Raw genomic sequence first — 15,741 nt, forward strand, 5'->3', positions numbered from 1 at the left:
TACAGTCACTGACCACTTTGTTAAGTACACCTGTTGGCCATTTTGTTAGGGACAACTTGTACAAATGATTAATATCTAATCAGCCAATCACACTGCAGGAACCTAATGCATTTAGGCATGTAGAAAGACGACCTGCTGAGATTCAAACCAAGTTCACTGCACTCAAATGGCTTTCGCAGCCACCAGATCTCAATCCAATAGAGCTTCTTTGGGATGGTGAGATGGAAGATTCTCATCAAGGATGTACAGCTGTGTTACGCTATCATGTCATGGACCAAAATCTCTGAAGGTTTCCAGTACCTGCTGGATCTGTTACATGAAGAATTAAGGCAGTTCTGAAGGCAAAAGGGGCCCACCCAGTACTAGCAACATCTACCAACTTTACCTTTGTAACAACAACTTAGACATAGTTCTCTTTCAGAATATACAAACAACAACAACAACAAAATCCCCTGACTTAGTAAACTAATATTTTTAGCCAGCTCAATTATTTTGGGGGAGCTTTTCAGCCCTCAGGTGGATATTGCGTGGCTGCGGCTTTATCCTCCACTCGGAGCAGTTTTCAGAATATGATATACTTTGAATCAAGTTATTGCAGCCAGCACAAAATAAAATAAGCAACCTTGTTTCTGAGTTTCGAGGAGGATAAGAGCTAAGAGTGAGCGCTGTGGATTGAGCCATACTTTGCAGCAAAATAAGTGTTTAAAACAAAACTGGAGAAAAATGGAGGGATGTCGAAGACAGGCTATGCTGCAAGAGTGGTTTTGAGAAGTAGCTGCACTTGCTTTTATACCATTTTTTGCCTTGGGGGGGAAAAAAATGCTCCCGCCAGTGACATGAATTCAAGCTGATAAAGAGTGCAAACCTTTTACCTTTCAGGCCAAAGGAGTCCGAGTGTGTGATGATCACAAGATACATTTGTGTGAAGAATAACTTTTCCCTTTGACTCAGACCTCTCAACCTATGATGAGGAAGAAGAGCGGTGACACGCAGCGCTGGCAGCGATGACAAATGATAATGGCAAATCTAAGACGACAGCCACTTCAAATTGCCCAGGGATCAACGGTGACCTCTTGACACTTAAGCGAATCGGGCAAATCTGACAGCCTTGAACACGCTGGGCAGCGCGACGTGCCTGACCACAGCCTTGTGTGTTTCTGTTTGTTGTTCAGCGCTGTTTTCCTTTATGTTGTCATGAGATTTACTGAGAGCATTTCCAGTCTTGAAGAGATGAGGACCGGGAGTCAAGCGTCGTCTGTGATCCCTCGGTGTCCTGTAACAGCTGTCTCTGGCATCAGAGCATGCGGTTGCCGCTATCCCATATTACATCTCTGCCACTCAAAACCAACGGATCAGCAATCCAATTTCACACAAGCGCGCTCAGAGGGTGGCATTGCTGACGCAGGAGTGGGGATCTATGCCTCAACAAAGACAAGAAGTTGTTTGAAGTCGCAAAAGGGGTGGTGGACAGGAGGGGGAAGCGCAGAGATGGGCCGACGAATTAGATCGAAAAAGTAATAGAGGTGTGATGGAGCAAGATGAAAAAGAAGAGAAAAAAAAGCCCGGGATTTGTAGGCCTTTGTTGCTGTCATCAAATCATGCAACTGCAGAGGGTAGCATAAGCTACTAATTTCACCAACAAATACGAGCACAGGAGACAAACTAATGCCAACGAGAGCCTCCGAGACAAATCCGCTCTTCGTAAACACACCTTTATTTGTCTAGTGACGCTCACCGTGCCAGTTTCTCCTCAGCCAAAGACCAGAGGGACAATGATCTCCGTGTACTGGTGGGAGAGCAGATGTACAGTATTGGATGACAACACACTCCTCAAACCCTTTCAATATAACACCCTCATATTGCATAGTCATTGTGACATAAATAGAGAAGGGACTTGCGTCTCGTCTTTCACACAGCAGAGAGAGATTCAAATCTGATATCCAATGACTGCTTATTAGATTGAGCCATCAGGCCGCCAGTTTGGAGCCAGACTCATAAGACAGCCGGTGTGTTGAGAAGGCTGCTTTTCCATTTCCACCCACACATATATGCACACACACACACACACAAACACAACAGAAAAAAAGGAGAAGAGCAAGCCTCTACTGGACAATCTTCTCTTCTAATGCCAGAGCCGTGCATGCAGAATTTTTTTGTAAAGCCCGCTGTAACCAGTTACAGACACACCGCAGAGCCAGCCCCCCTACCCACAAAGGTCTCCTATTTTGGGGTATCCGTGGATTTCTTTGAACAATAGCTCATCTCGGTCTGTTTTATTTTTCTTTTCCCAAAGGCGTCCAAATCCAACACGTGCACGGAAAGCAGAAAAAGACAGAGAGAGGGAAGACTTGGCCGGGCTGCAGAATCGTTACAGGGGAAGAGCTGGATGGATAATTGCAGCGCTACATTGTCGAGACAAAAGGTCAGCTGGGATCCTACCTCTGTGGGTCTGTGGACAGGATAGACAGACACGGGAGCACTCATGAAAATAGATGTGGGTTAGATGAAGCCCGCGGGACACTCCTGTCACCGGGAGAGTGCCGAGACAGACTAAGATAACACTTTCCTTCACCTGTCCTTTGACCTGTTGCTTCGTTATCCTCCCACATCTGCCCGCTGCTTCGTTTTTATGTGGATTTTTCTTTCTTTTCTTTTTTTAACCCACCTTTCCTCCCTAAATCAAGACAGCTATCAATATTTTTTTTTGACAGCAAAAGATGACGTTGTCCTAACTTTGCGATGAGGGCGAGAGATTTCTGATAAATCTGTCATCGGATTCATGACTCCCATTCACAATCCGTCCGATTTAAAATGTGAATACTGGACAAAAAAGAAAAGAAAGAAAGAAAAATACGGTTTTGACAGTTTCTATTTTACAATGCCTTTTTCCCTCTGACAGTTTGACAGTATGCAGTCCTCATGAATGAGGAGTTCACCTGTCTCTCAGTCTGTCTTTGACTCTCTCTCTCTCTGTCTGTCTCTGCATCTCTGTCCTTGATTAGCAATCATGGCAGCGTAGCGTGGTCTGATTCAAAGCGGGAAGCTTTAATTCTCCCCACATGGCGCAGAGACGTCCAGACCCCAGCGCCGTTGCTCCAGGTAAACACACGATCGCTGCATCTCATTAACACTCAAAAGTTACCATGTATCATGTGAAGGAAAATCACTGCCTAATCCTCCCACTGCTCCCTTGAGGCCCGCCGTTACTTAATGCCTCTGTCGTAGATGGCTGACAGCACATTTGTTTGTCCACAAACACCCCGATGATGTTTGCGATTACACACACACACAAAAAGAAGGATTCTAAAGAATTAATGCCTGACTAATGGAAAGTAAAAGACTGAAGTAGGAAGTCTTAGTTCATTAACTGTCAGACCAATTAAGATCAGGTGTACGCATCGACAAGCTTTGAATGTTTTCCTCGCTTGTATGTGCCAGGAATTCAAACTCTTGTTTTCCAGTGATGAGAAGGAGAAAAAAAATCCAATCAGAAGAAGCAAAAAGAAAGTGGCGTTTTTAATAGCGCGCTCGAGGGCGATTTTCTGCATACGCACCCGCCGAAGGGCTGTCTTTATCCAAACTGACACCTCCACCAGATGGACAAGGCGGAAAAAGAGCTGACAGGTTCGGCTCAGCTCTTTGTTAGACAAGCTGACTTTTAGCACTAAAATATCCTCCGACACATGCACCACTTAACCACTTACAAAGAAGAGAAGAAGGAGGAGGGGTAGAAAAGAAAGAGTGAAACAGACCTCTGGCTCCGCATATTTAAAATTAAATAAGTGTTCAAACGCTGAAAGTCACATAAAGGGACTCTTGACTCACCTGTGAAAACGCCTTCAGGTTTTACATGATGCCATATAGATAATAAATGAAAGCTGCCGTGCTGAAATAAAGTGTTTCTCATCAATCAGTCAGCTCTACTTCAGAGGAATTGTCTTTTGAGAGCTGGATTTTGGTGACATTTTCGCTGTGAATGAAAATGGCAAGCAGCAAGTCTGCGATGGGATGGCAACACGTACAGTAGAAGCTAATAAATCACATCCAGGCAGCGGCGGCGTGTGAAGATTGTTTACCTTGCTGCAGCTCAAAGAGAAAGATAAAGGTGCCTTAGAAAGCTCGCGCTATTTAGTATTTAGGGAGAGTTTGGAGTATATATTTTGACTCTTAATGCAAGTCAAAATGTCAGGGATGATAAAAAAAAGAACCACGTGATATATTTTTTTCTTTTTACTATTCTTAACCAGCTCTTGTAAACTATCTCGCTGAATTATCTGCCCCGTCAGTTTATGTCCATCAGCATAAATGCGCGCTGGATGACATCACTTCAAGCTGTGAAGCAATCGTTTTTTTCTCGCTGCGATGATCAGTGTTCTCAGCTTTCCTCGTGAAAAGCGAGCAGCGTTTTCGGCGCGACCCCATGGTGAGTCTGCCTCGCTTTGTAAAATGTAAAGTTTCATCTTCTCTCGATGATGGAGTTGCATCGCAGTGTTTGACAGAACAATTGTGGTTTCCTCCACTAGCTCGAGCTAATTCAAAAGCAACCCTCACCTGGCGCCTCACCCCGCCTCCCTCCCTCTCCTCCTGTCTCCGTTCTGGCGCTCTCATCCCGCTTCCCCAGTGTGTGCCTACTTAAACTTTAATCATCTCATATTCAACACATTTCACAGCGACTCGTCACAAAGTTATCCCATTTTTCAAAGGACCCCCCACCCCACCCTCACCCCCCCTTTAGCCTCAACCTCGGTGGAGATTCAATAATTTTTCGCTCTTCCAGTCTATTCATTACAAGGCTCCCTGACACCGCGGTGACATTCACATGGAGTGTTTCTTTACGCAGATATTAAGGCTCTGCGAGATAATAAGAATAAAAGCTAAGCTAAGCCGCTGCTAATGCACTACAAAGGTGATGCCCCGGTCGTGTCATACTGGTAGTTTTTCTTGATGCCTCAGCGCTGACCAGAACATCTATCACTGTATTAGCTGGGGGGGGGGGGTTTTCACTCCCGTGCTCAGTAAATGACATAAACGCTCCTTTACAAGATGCAGAAATAGAAAATACTCTCTGAAGAAGCGTGCTTTTTGCAAGCGTTCTTTCTTTTCTTCTGTTTTTGATTGTGTCAGAGTGAGGCCATGACACCCGCTGCTCAGTGTTGTGTTGGTCACAGTATGGGGTCTGCTTCAATCCACTGGCTACCTGACCTGGCTGAAATCAATGACCAGCAAGACACAATGTGTAATTTTGTTTTAAGAGAAGCTCTATTGATTGTTGCTGTCAGCACTTCGAGGGTTTTTTGTTCTGCTTTTGGGTTTTGGGGGGGTTTTTCCCCCCTTTGAGATGCTTATCTTGGATCAAGTCATTGCTGAAGCAACACTTTTAATGCAAATATCAAGTTCAAGCTCCAGCTGTTGGCCAATACCAAACTATACGTCTTCTATTTACTGCAAACCGCTGCTACCCAGATTTCTGAGACTTTTTTTGGGAGACGCTACAAAATACAAAGCATAACCTCCACAGAATGTCTTTAAATTATTCATATTGGACTTTAGCTAGAGACTCCCCTCGTTTTGCACCTTCCTACAACAGCTATCTGACCAGAATAACACAGGCCCATAACACAAGATTACTTACCTACTGAGTGTATTTCTAACAACATTAAACTAATGAGATGGCTACAGGCTAAACAAATCGCAATCACGGTTCAAGACTGCTCGAAAGATCAGAAACCAAAATCTCATCAAGAAACATTTTCAACAGAGAAACGAATGAGATGTAAACAGAGCGAAATCAAAATGCCAGTGATGCCGTCCATCAACATAAACCTTCAAGCAAATGATAATGATGTATTTTTGGCGGTCCCTTGATCGATATAAAGGCTGTACTGATGTGAGACTCTGGGATGATAACGATGTTTAAAACGACAACATGAATAATGAAAGACATTTTTTTCTTTGTTTTGGTTTTTTTTTCTGATTTTGGACACATTTAAAATTTATAAAAGTGGACCCCAGACAGACCGCAAAACAGCGGTCATCTTGTCCATCTTATCCAACATCATCGGTGCTCGGCCAATGAATCATTCAGTTTATCACCATGCTCTTGCTGTACTAGTTGTGTCTGCTGCATTTGGGTTATACGAGGGCTGGTGAAGAAATTCCAGCTACCACTACCGTTAAATATCAGGGGAGGATGGATTAAAAATTTCACAGTAAGGGATTAGTCCATGCAGCAAAATCCATATGTTTCAGCAGCCTATCTGTGGGAAGATACTTTCTGAGTAATGTGTTAGGAGATAAAAAAATTCCAGCTTTAGTGCACATATAAAGTCTATAAAATCCTCACTAACCTTAATAACAGGTTGTAACATTAATGTGCAAACGTTTAGCCGCAGCATTAAAGCATTTACACATATACAAATCCATCCATCTATACAATTTTAAAAGCACACCCCTTATGTGGCTCACATAGAAGAAGTGTGAAACTCTTTTTAACTCATTATTGAAGCCAGCGATGTGATTTCAGCTTTACAAACTGTGCAAAGTAATGTCACCTCTCTCTTTTTATGTCAATAATGAGGACGTGCGACTATGCTGTTTGCATAAGCATTGCTGAATTGTCCCCAGGCAAAAGCAGCTGGACGATAGTATTTTAGTTCAGCGTGGGCAGAAAATTCGTATGTTCTGGACGATTCTGGCAGATTGAAACCTGCAGTGTGGCTTAACGCAATGTAAAAGATGAGATTAATAAAATGGCACAGCGTGTGCCTTTTAAGGATGTCCCTTATGCAAGGGTATAGCTAAGACGGCTTGTCCAGCTAAAATGTTCTGGTTGGAACTTCAAGCGCTCCGCAATTTCAATGCAAGTACATTCAAATAAACAAAATAGTGAAGCAAGGAAGTCTCATCCAGAACTGAGCATCATACACTAAATGATTTAGGACATGTACACATACTCCTTTGATCCCCAAGTACACCAAATATTAGATGTCCCTCTTTTAATATGCAGTTGGCTTTAAGAAAACATTGGTGGTACTGGTGGCACACATATACCCGTCCACAGATATGTCACAAAAGGTGCTGTTTTTTAAATGATGAGTAAATAACACAAAGTCGAAGCACAACCTCCACCAAGGCCATTGCACCTTTTTGCTAGTTTAAGGCAAGCGTTCAGAATTTGCACCAAAATCTGACGAGTACTTCCTTTACCCGTGCTCCACCTCTCCACCAAGTTTTATGGAATTTGGCCTACAATAATATTCCTGACAGGCACCGGGCCTCAGCTCTTGCCTCGACCTGCTCGGATGCTACGATGCTCGCTGGAATAATAGAATCGCTCCATTTGAACAAAGTCTGTTTAGTTATTACCTAGTAAATTGACTCTCATTCATATTCTAAGGAAAAAATGCTTTGGAAAAACGACTAGCATGCTGAGTGAAACTGAGCTTTTCCCTGACATTCACGATACTGTTCATCAGCCGGAGACACAATGGCTCTGTTTGATAATTACATCAAATTCAACATCTGTGAGAAAACGTACGTTAAATTAAGTTTAAAAAAATAATTAAAGGGATAACAGAGCATAAGTCTACATTAGCAACGGCTCATTGTTCCATGTGGTTAGCTTTACATGGACAATGTAGCCAGATGGCCCTTTTCGAATGTCAGCATTTACCCTACACGCATATGTACACCTGTACATATACACGCGCACATGTACATCGGACCAGTGTGTTTATGGAGAAAGAGCCTCTGAACACTAGCTTTTTAGTGTATATGTGGACAGAGCAGGGACACGGGTCCCGTGGAGAGCGAGCTACAGCCGTCCATCAGACTCTTTGTGACCGCCAACAGCTTTGATCAAAGATGACAGAGAGGCAGAGGGCAAGTGAGGACAGTACGCAGCCAGGAAGAAGATAGAGAGACAGGCTCCCATAGTGTTGGCCAGTTCTTCAGGCTTCTGTATCTTTGGTAGGCCACTATTAAAGCAGAACCCAGACTATGTATTTCCATTTCTAAACTGTGCTGGTCTCTACTGCCTACATTACAAAGGACTGTCAGGAGCAAAACAAAGCAGAGTAAATCCCTGAATAAGGGTGGCATCTTGGGAAATAACCTCACAGTTGTTGCTGTGCACGCACACGCTCATACTCGTGCACGCACTCCCCCATACGCTGTATGTTTAAACAAGTGTGCACTCAGATGCAATGCAAAGTAGTTAATTGCTATGGCAGCCATTGAATGATGACAACGGCCACGGTGGGAGTTGGCGAGACTTTGAATGTATGTAATTATTCAGCTGCACAAAAGGAAGGGCCGATGCGGTGCCAAAGCAGATTCACTGTGTCCGTGGTCAGTGTATTCAGCGGGGAATCTAATGATGTGCACTTGTGGGCTAAATTACCAGAGCATTGTTTACCTCTGCTCTTACAGAGCAGATTCCACCAAGAGCAAGAGACCAAGAAGTTCAAGTTAAAGAAAATGATCTGACAGTGAGGAGGAATGTAGAGAGAAGATGAATGGTATCCATGGAAGCAGAGGCTGGGGAGAGGCTAAAATGTCTAACTCCTTTTTGGTAAAGGCCTCTCTCTTCACACGTTGCTGACAGCCAGCTTGCTAGCAAATCCCAAGACGAAGGGGTGGAAAACACAAACTGTACAGCTCTTGACTATACCACTCAAGACACTTTCAAGCTGCAGTTATTTTCTAAACACAAATACAACGTATAATCAAATCAGGAATGAATGCACCTAAGTTACTTGAGGCCTTAATAAAATAGCTTTATAATACAGTTTGGATTAAATATCATGGTCACAATGGAGCGAGAAGAGATTGCTTTTAATCTTTGACGGCGGTTCACCATCTTTTGCTTCTGATCTACCTCAACAGCCTTACACTCGAACTGCTCCTTTATCTTCAACACTCGTTCTAATGAATTTCATTCCTGCCAAATATTTCTCCACAATTTTTAGTTAACTATTAGCTGGATATTTTTAGCTTACTTCCCTTAATATCCAGTTATTTTATTATGCTTAATGGCCAATTTACTTAATATATTTAGCTAACACTCTGGCATGCTAGGCTACTTTTTTCAATACACGCTAACCGCTCCATACTGTTTGCTAACAGTTTAACTGCTAGCCTCGCTTTTACATCACCTGTCTACTCCATTTCAACTGTTTATTAATTGGTTAGTTAGATAACAATTTCATCTGTTAATCCATACTGTTACCTAGCAATATAATTGCTAGTCATACTTTTTCCAAATAATTTACAGTGTTATATTCATAACTTTACTTTATAGCCACATTAGCTGTTTAGCTAGCTGGCTAACAATTTCTGTTCTTAACTGCTGTTAAATTGCTATCCACAATATGCATTAACTGTTAGATAATTAACAGCTTATATATTATATTGGGCTAACAATTTCAGCTTTTAACACATAACTAGGAAATCTACTAAGATGTTCCACCTCTGATCAGAGAGGCTTCTTCAGTACTAAAACATGAGATTTGAAAATTCTTCAAAAAACTCTTAACACAACTTTATGGTCATATTTTTACCTGACTACCAAAACAGGTGTGTATCTATTATATTTGGCTAACAATATTAACCCTCTGGGTTTGTTCAAAATCACTACCCTTTCAGCTTGTTCGTGGCCAAAAGTGGCCACCAACAGATTAGGTCTGTATTTTTTATCTTTTTTTTTCTTTTTTTTTTGCCATTTATTTCTGCATAAAGCTTTTAACTAACTTCAGTTCTTTAAATATAAAATAGTTATTACTTTTTTAATTTTTAACCCTTTAAACACCAGTTTGTTTGTCCACTGCACTAGCTGGAAGACAACCTCAAATCTCACAATTTTATATAATTGCAGTGCTACTGGAATTTCTTGTATTATTAATAGTAGAGTCTGGGACATGTAATTGATTCACATCAACATTGATTATAATGCATTGTTGATGGAGGTTAGATGCATAGCAATAATTAAAAGTATCAATGAGTTTTATGCATCTTTGTTTTTTTTGTGCAGGGAGAACAAAAACATAAAAACTCCCTCTCAGCTTGTTCGTGGCCAAAAATGGCCACCCCTTGTTTACGTTTACAAAATGCTATAAAATTAATATATATTAAAAAAAATTTCCACTTTCATTGACTTAATTTTTTAAATTGGCATCTGTGCTGTTCATGAAAATCAAAATTTCATTCAAATTCAGAATTTTAACCCTTTAAATACCAGTTAAATCACATAATTTTAATGATTTACAAAGGGATAAAAGCATAAAATCCCCATTTTTTTTCTAAATAATACATGCAAACTGATTTATCTCCTAACCATGGTTGAGGTTAGATACATAGCAATAATTGAAAGTATCAATGATTATATATGCATCATTATTTTTTGTGCAGTGACAGAAAAATAAAAAAACTCCCTCTCAGCTTGTTCGTGGCCAAAAATGGCCACCCCCTGTTTAAATTTACAAAATGCTATGAAAGTCATATATATTAAATGTGCCCCAGCTCTTCCAGGATCACTCTTCATTTGTAGGTTGTAGAGGACTCCCCCAATTCAGTGAAGTTGTTTCCGGTGGGACAAAGACATCGTATCCCAAGACATCCAGGAGATTGGAGAAAAGAGCCAGCAGCCATCGGTTAGTTTTACTTCAACAACTTGAGGTGCCAACATCCTCTCTAAGTTATCCAAGCAATATTTGTGCCTATTGTAGTCCAGGATTGCTTCTTGCTTCCAGGCGTCCTCTATTCCCCATGACTGACTGCTGGTTCCCTGTGTGTTGCTGTCAAAAGAAGCACATTCCTCCGTTGCTTTGGGATATGGGATATCGCCGTGGTAGTTTTGGTGAAGCCAAAGACAGACAACAAAATCTTCCTCTGTTGCAACTGGAGGAGCTGGGGAGGAAGCTCTGGGTTGTTTCCCCTGTGCCAGTTTTCATCTGAGGAGTTCCTCTGCCAATGTGACCAAAGTTAAGATGTTGTCCTTGGAGCTCCTCCGTCAGTAGGAGTCTGAACCCCATGCCATTTTTTACTTCCTGATACTTCCAGTGTTGTCATCCAACATGCTATGTATTGCTTTATTCTGGTGTAGGCTCACATCTCCATTTCATCTATAATCCTCCAATCCTCACACCTTGGCCTCCCGTGCAGGTTTGTAAGGGTACACAAAAGTAGATCTCAGGCTGCTAATGCAGGGAACTGCATACAGGGTGAGCCCTGGTTTGATACCAGTGGGCACTGGATTGTAGAGCAGTCTCTCTTCAGTAGTGGGACCCACACGGTTTTCCTTTCATGAGGGATCCACTCAGTCGCCGGCTCCTCGGTCTCAGAAAATGCTCCTATGTTCTTTTCTATCAGTTGCTCGGCCACCACCTCCATGCCCCCAACCCCAATCCTCCCCCAAAGAAGAGAATTCAGGCACTCGCTAGTACTCTTCATCAGTGGTGATGCAGTCAGCTTCTTTGGAGATTGTCCCCTCATCTTCTGGAAAGGAAGTTTCTTCATCTTGGGCAGATGTCTTTTCTTCAAGGGCAGAGGACTGCTGTCGTCATTGCTCTCTGACCAGATCATATAGACAGTGCTTGAAGCAGTGATGACTTTATTGCCATATTGCCTGAATAAATGATCTGGAAGCTGTTAGGCTTAATTGCAGCAGTAGCACTGTCTGCACCTGCATAAACTCCAGGACACGTTTACAAACAGTGTTGTCGTCGTTTGAGCTGCAGCTGCAGGTTTGAACTGTGCAAAATGGCCTGTGATTGGGTTTTGGGGGTTTTTAGAGTTAATATTTTGGGTATGGTCTCTTTTTATGAAAAATACAAGAGTAAAAGTGCTTTTAACATGTGCTTCAAAGCTAAGTTTGACTGGGAACCTCGAAGCTCAATAGCCTGCATCGACAGAAATTCACTGCAGCCTATGTAATATTTGATGTGTCATTATTTATTCCAGTCTATCTTGCAAATACATGTTTGTGCTGCAATGTCATGCACAAACACAAACTGTTAGATGCTTAAGATCAAACCTATGTCAAAATTGTTTCATTATTTTGGTCCATTGGAGTGTGGTAAGCCATCAAAGGCCGCTACTAGAAACTAGGAATATTACATGAAATTGCTTGTTTGGCCAAAAATGGGTAAATGATGTAATTTGGTAATAAACATGAAAAACTACAATTTTCATGTGTTGAGTACTATATCTATATCATGGATGATATAGTACTGTCAATAACAAGGAATCAAAAAAGGTGGTTATTATGGGTTTCAATTGGCCAAAAATGGCCACGATAGAGCCAAGAGGAACAATTTGGTGTATAGTGAATATTATTGACATTATTAAGGAGCTGATGTTGAAAATTAAAAAATCTGAAAAAAATACACACCTTTGGGAAGTTTCATTCCATTTGCATTAACAGAACGAAAATCGTTGAAAAACAGAAAAGTGAAGTGGCCACAAATGGCCAGGATAGAGCCCAGAGGGTTAATTGTTAATCCATGATGGTACCTAGCAATTCAACTGCTAGCCAAAAAAATTACCTTTTACTAATTTTGCTGACTACTGTGTGAACTATCAGTTATAATTTTTGCAAAAGAAATGAATTTGTTTATCTATACAATGTATTAAAGTAACTAACAAAATATATATTTATGCATTCTTTTTAGATGCTGCTTCGTACTGCTCGTACATTAATTTTAATTATCCGTTAACGCTTCTGTGCAAACTTGTTCGGGTCCACTTAATTCATTTATTATTTGTAACAGCTAAGCTAAATCTTTCCTACTGGTTAATGGAGAAATATCGCCTGAGACACTGGGAAATCAATGACCTACAATATCAATATATACTTATATGGTATATAATAATATGGCTCCCTTTGTTTGCTTGTTTCCAGCACACTACAAATCATCACCTGAAAGCAGAACCCATCTGAGTCACCTGTTAGAGATCATTTAAATAATGTAAGAAAAAAATGACTAAGGAGGCAAAAGCAGGACAAGCCAGCAATTTGGCAGAGAGAGAAAATGAAGATGGAAGGAAAATGGTTTGGCAAGAATGTGCAGAGAGAGCAGCAAAACTGGAGTGAGGGATAAAGGTAAAGAGCAAAAGAGGCTGCAGAGCGAAAGAACAGAGGGGGTTTGAGGAGCTGAGACAGTTGAACCATGAAGACAGGCGTGCCAGTGCAGAAATGTTTGGGAAAAAAAGTGGGAGGGAAGAACTGGAAGACACACAGAGCGAGAGAAGAAAGCAGAAGAGTCTCAAAAGCATGGAAAAAGTTAGATATTACATCCAGTTGGGGAGTCATCACAGATTGAAAAGTTGACACAGTGAGAGGAAAGAAAGCCTGACAGAGCAGTAAAAGAGATCGAGAGCTGTCCAAGAGGAGTCAGAGGGAAGCAGGTGTCCCAGCATCCATCTGGATGAGCCTCTTACCTTGGCTGATGCCGGAGCCACCGATCCTGCTGCCGAGATGCCTCGCTTGACCACTAAGTCGCTGCTCGATGTTGTCACGGCAACTGTAACTGGAGTTGGAAGAAGGGAGGGGATGACTGGGAGGGGAAGGAGCCCCGGACGGTTGTTGCCGTTGACAACGGCAGAGGCACAGCTATGATTGGCTCCTCCATTGTGGAGGCCAGAAGGACGGATGTCTCTCCGCTCCCAGGGTGCCCGGTAGTCCCTCTCAAAGCGATGGTGGTGGCGTGACATCACTTCCTCTTCCTCTCAGAGGGAACAACAGGGGCAGGCCTGCGTGAAACGGGAAGAGGGTAAAGGTCATTTCAACCACGAAGTGCAAGCGGCAGCGAGCGATACAGACACGAATAGAATAAAAGTTTCTGGGAAAAAACAAAGAACAGAGCGACACGTAAAGAGTGAAACAGTCAGTCAGTAAATTAAGAAGAGAACATGTTGACATGAAGGTGTAAATGCTCACAGCATCTGCTCCCAGCGCACCTGACTGACACAAACACACTGCTGTTCATTTGTTGCCTCTAATTCCTATTCTCCCAGTCATTAACGAGGGCTGCGACAAGAGGGAGAGAAATGAGCGCCGCTGAGCAGCTCTGTAAAAAACACCATCAGTGCCAAACCATAAGGAGCCAAATGTGTTATGTGAGGCGTCTAGGCGCGGCAACGACAGGTTCAAACAAAATGGCTGAGCCAGACGCAAGCAGGTACACGCTCAGTTCAAGTTGTCCTGGGGCGGCGTGAGCGGTAACACGACCTTGCGGTCAAAACTCATTCATCTGAATAGATAAATACCTGCGTCACCCCCCAATTACAGCTCATCTCATACATCTAATGGCTGGTTAATTCAATCAGATTGCCCTTGAAGTGCATTGGAGGGTTCTCCCTTTTTCGAGCACAGCAGGCTGCGATAGGCTAAGAGGTGACAGCGAGCTGGAATTACATCAGAATGGAGCACGGCGCTATTGTGCAGCAGGAGCAGCGTATCACTCTTCTGTTATGTCATAAATCAAAGTGGTACGGGATCTGAGCAGTGAAATCCATCACTGATGGGTTTGTAGCGCATTGTACTCAACCTCACCAAAGGCACGTTATGCTTCCCAAAGCCCTTGATAACAGATGAAATAAATATATAACAAGCTCACACCAGGTTCAGCGAGCCCCATGCAAAATCCCCTGGTCTGCAAGGAGAGAATGACAGCGGATGATAAGTCTTTATTCTGCACGCTGGGGTCTGTCACGCTGCTTCTTAGCCTCACAGAGGAGGGAACGCCTTGAAATGCCGGCTTCTCTGTGAGTATCTCTGTGTGTGCGCGCTAGTGTACAAAAGCAGCATATACTACGACTGAATGTGTTTAAGCCCAGCCGTGCAGTATAAGAGTCTACGAGGAAGCTGCAAATGAAAGGTTCTCTACAAAGCTTTGATGGAAGCGATACACCAAGCAGCCTGCGGTGGGAGCACTGGCCCTACTGTAACTTTAGCTGCTGTGACCATCCATTTATTTATCCACTACAATCCTCTCTTTCTTTCTTCCTTTGTGTTTTTATCGTCTGTATTTTCTTATGTTATATATACACCCACCTCTCTCAGTCCTCAGTTCATTTCATTCCCCTCTCTAATACAAGGTCTACTCTGTGCAAACACAGCAAGCTGATCCGTGGCGACACAGTCAGACGGAGCAACTGAAAGCTTCGGGACGACTCTCTCACGCTCTCTTCTCACTCTCTCCGCAATAACCTTACTCCTTCTCCATAGTAACCCCTTTTAATAACCTCAAATTTTCCAACAGAATAAGCTCGAATTATCTCTAAAAATATGTACAGAGAGACTAACAAGGTTCTAGGCCAGTGGAACAATGGCAGAGTTAGAGCCAGGTAATATTCTCTTATCTCCTGAGCTCCACACCTCAGCAAAGAAATAAGAGGGCAGTCAGAAAAATTCCTCCACATGAAAACAGTAGAAGAAAAAGAAGAAAAAAAAGGGACATTATCTCCACAAAAGTCAGAATTGAGGGCAAGAGTGCATTTGCTTTCACAATTTCTTTTTATCAGCGCGTTTCAGATGTGAAGTGGAGACATGCTATTGTGCATCCACTGTGCTATCTAGTCTAGACGGTGATTCACTGGAAAACAGAGTGTGTTTTGTCTCCCTGTAAACCTCTTAGGACATCGGTGCACTTGAGAACAAATCAATCCATTTGATTAAAGAAAAGGCATTGAACAAGTTTGCATGTGCTCACACAAGTAAGCTCTGTGTAACAAACCTCACTA

The 15,741-nt window shown here is 42.4% G+C and overlaps 1 protein-coding gene across 1 annotated transcript in view; it reads right to left on the reverse strand.

Moving 5' to 3' along the window:
• The window catches only part of LOC134623279 (kelch-like protein 29), a gene marked incomplete at its 3' end in the record, with an annotated part of 86,671 nt that extends 72,926 nt beyond the window's left edge, over nucleotides 1-13,745 (reverse strand). The window contains exon 1 of the mRNA XM_063468429.1: nucleotides 13,438-13,745. Within this exon, the coding sequence (XP_063324499.1) occupies nucleotides 13,438-13,710 (273 nt within the window). The remainder of the gene's footprint in view (nucleotides 1-13,437) is intronic.
• Nucleotides 13,746-15,741: the final 1,996 nt, after the last annotated feature.

This window comes from Pelmatolapia mariae, unplaced genomic scaffold, assembly GCF_036321145.2.
Source record: "Pelmatolapia mariae isolate MD_Pm_ZW unplaced genomic scaffold, Pm_UMD_F_2 NODE_ptg000516l+_length_91193_cov_1, whole genome shotgun sequence".
Taxonomy (NCBI): Eukaryota; Metazoa; Chordata; class Actinopteri; order Cichliformes; family Cichlidae; genus Pelmatolapia; species Pelmatolapia mariae.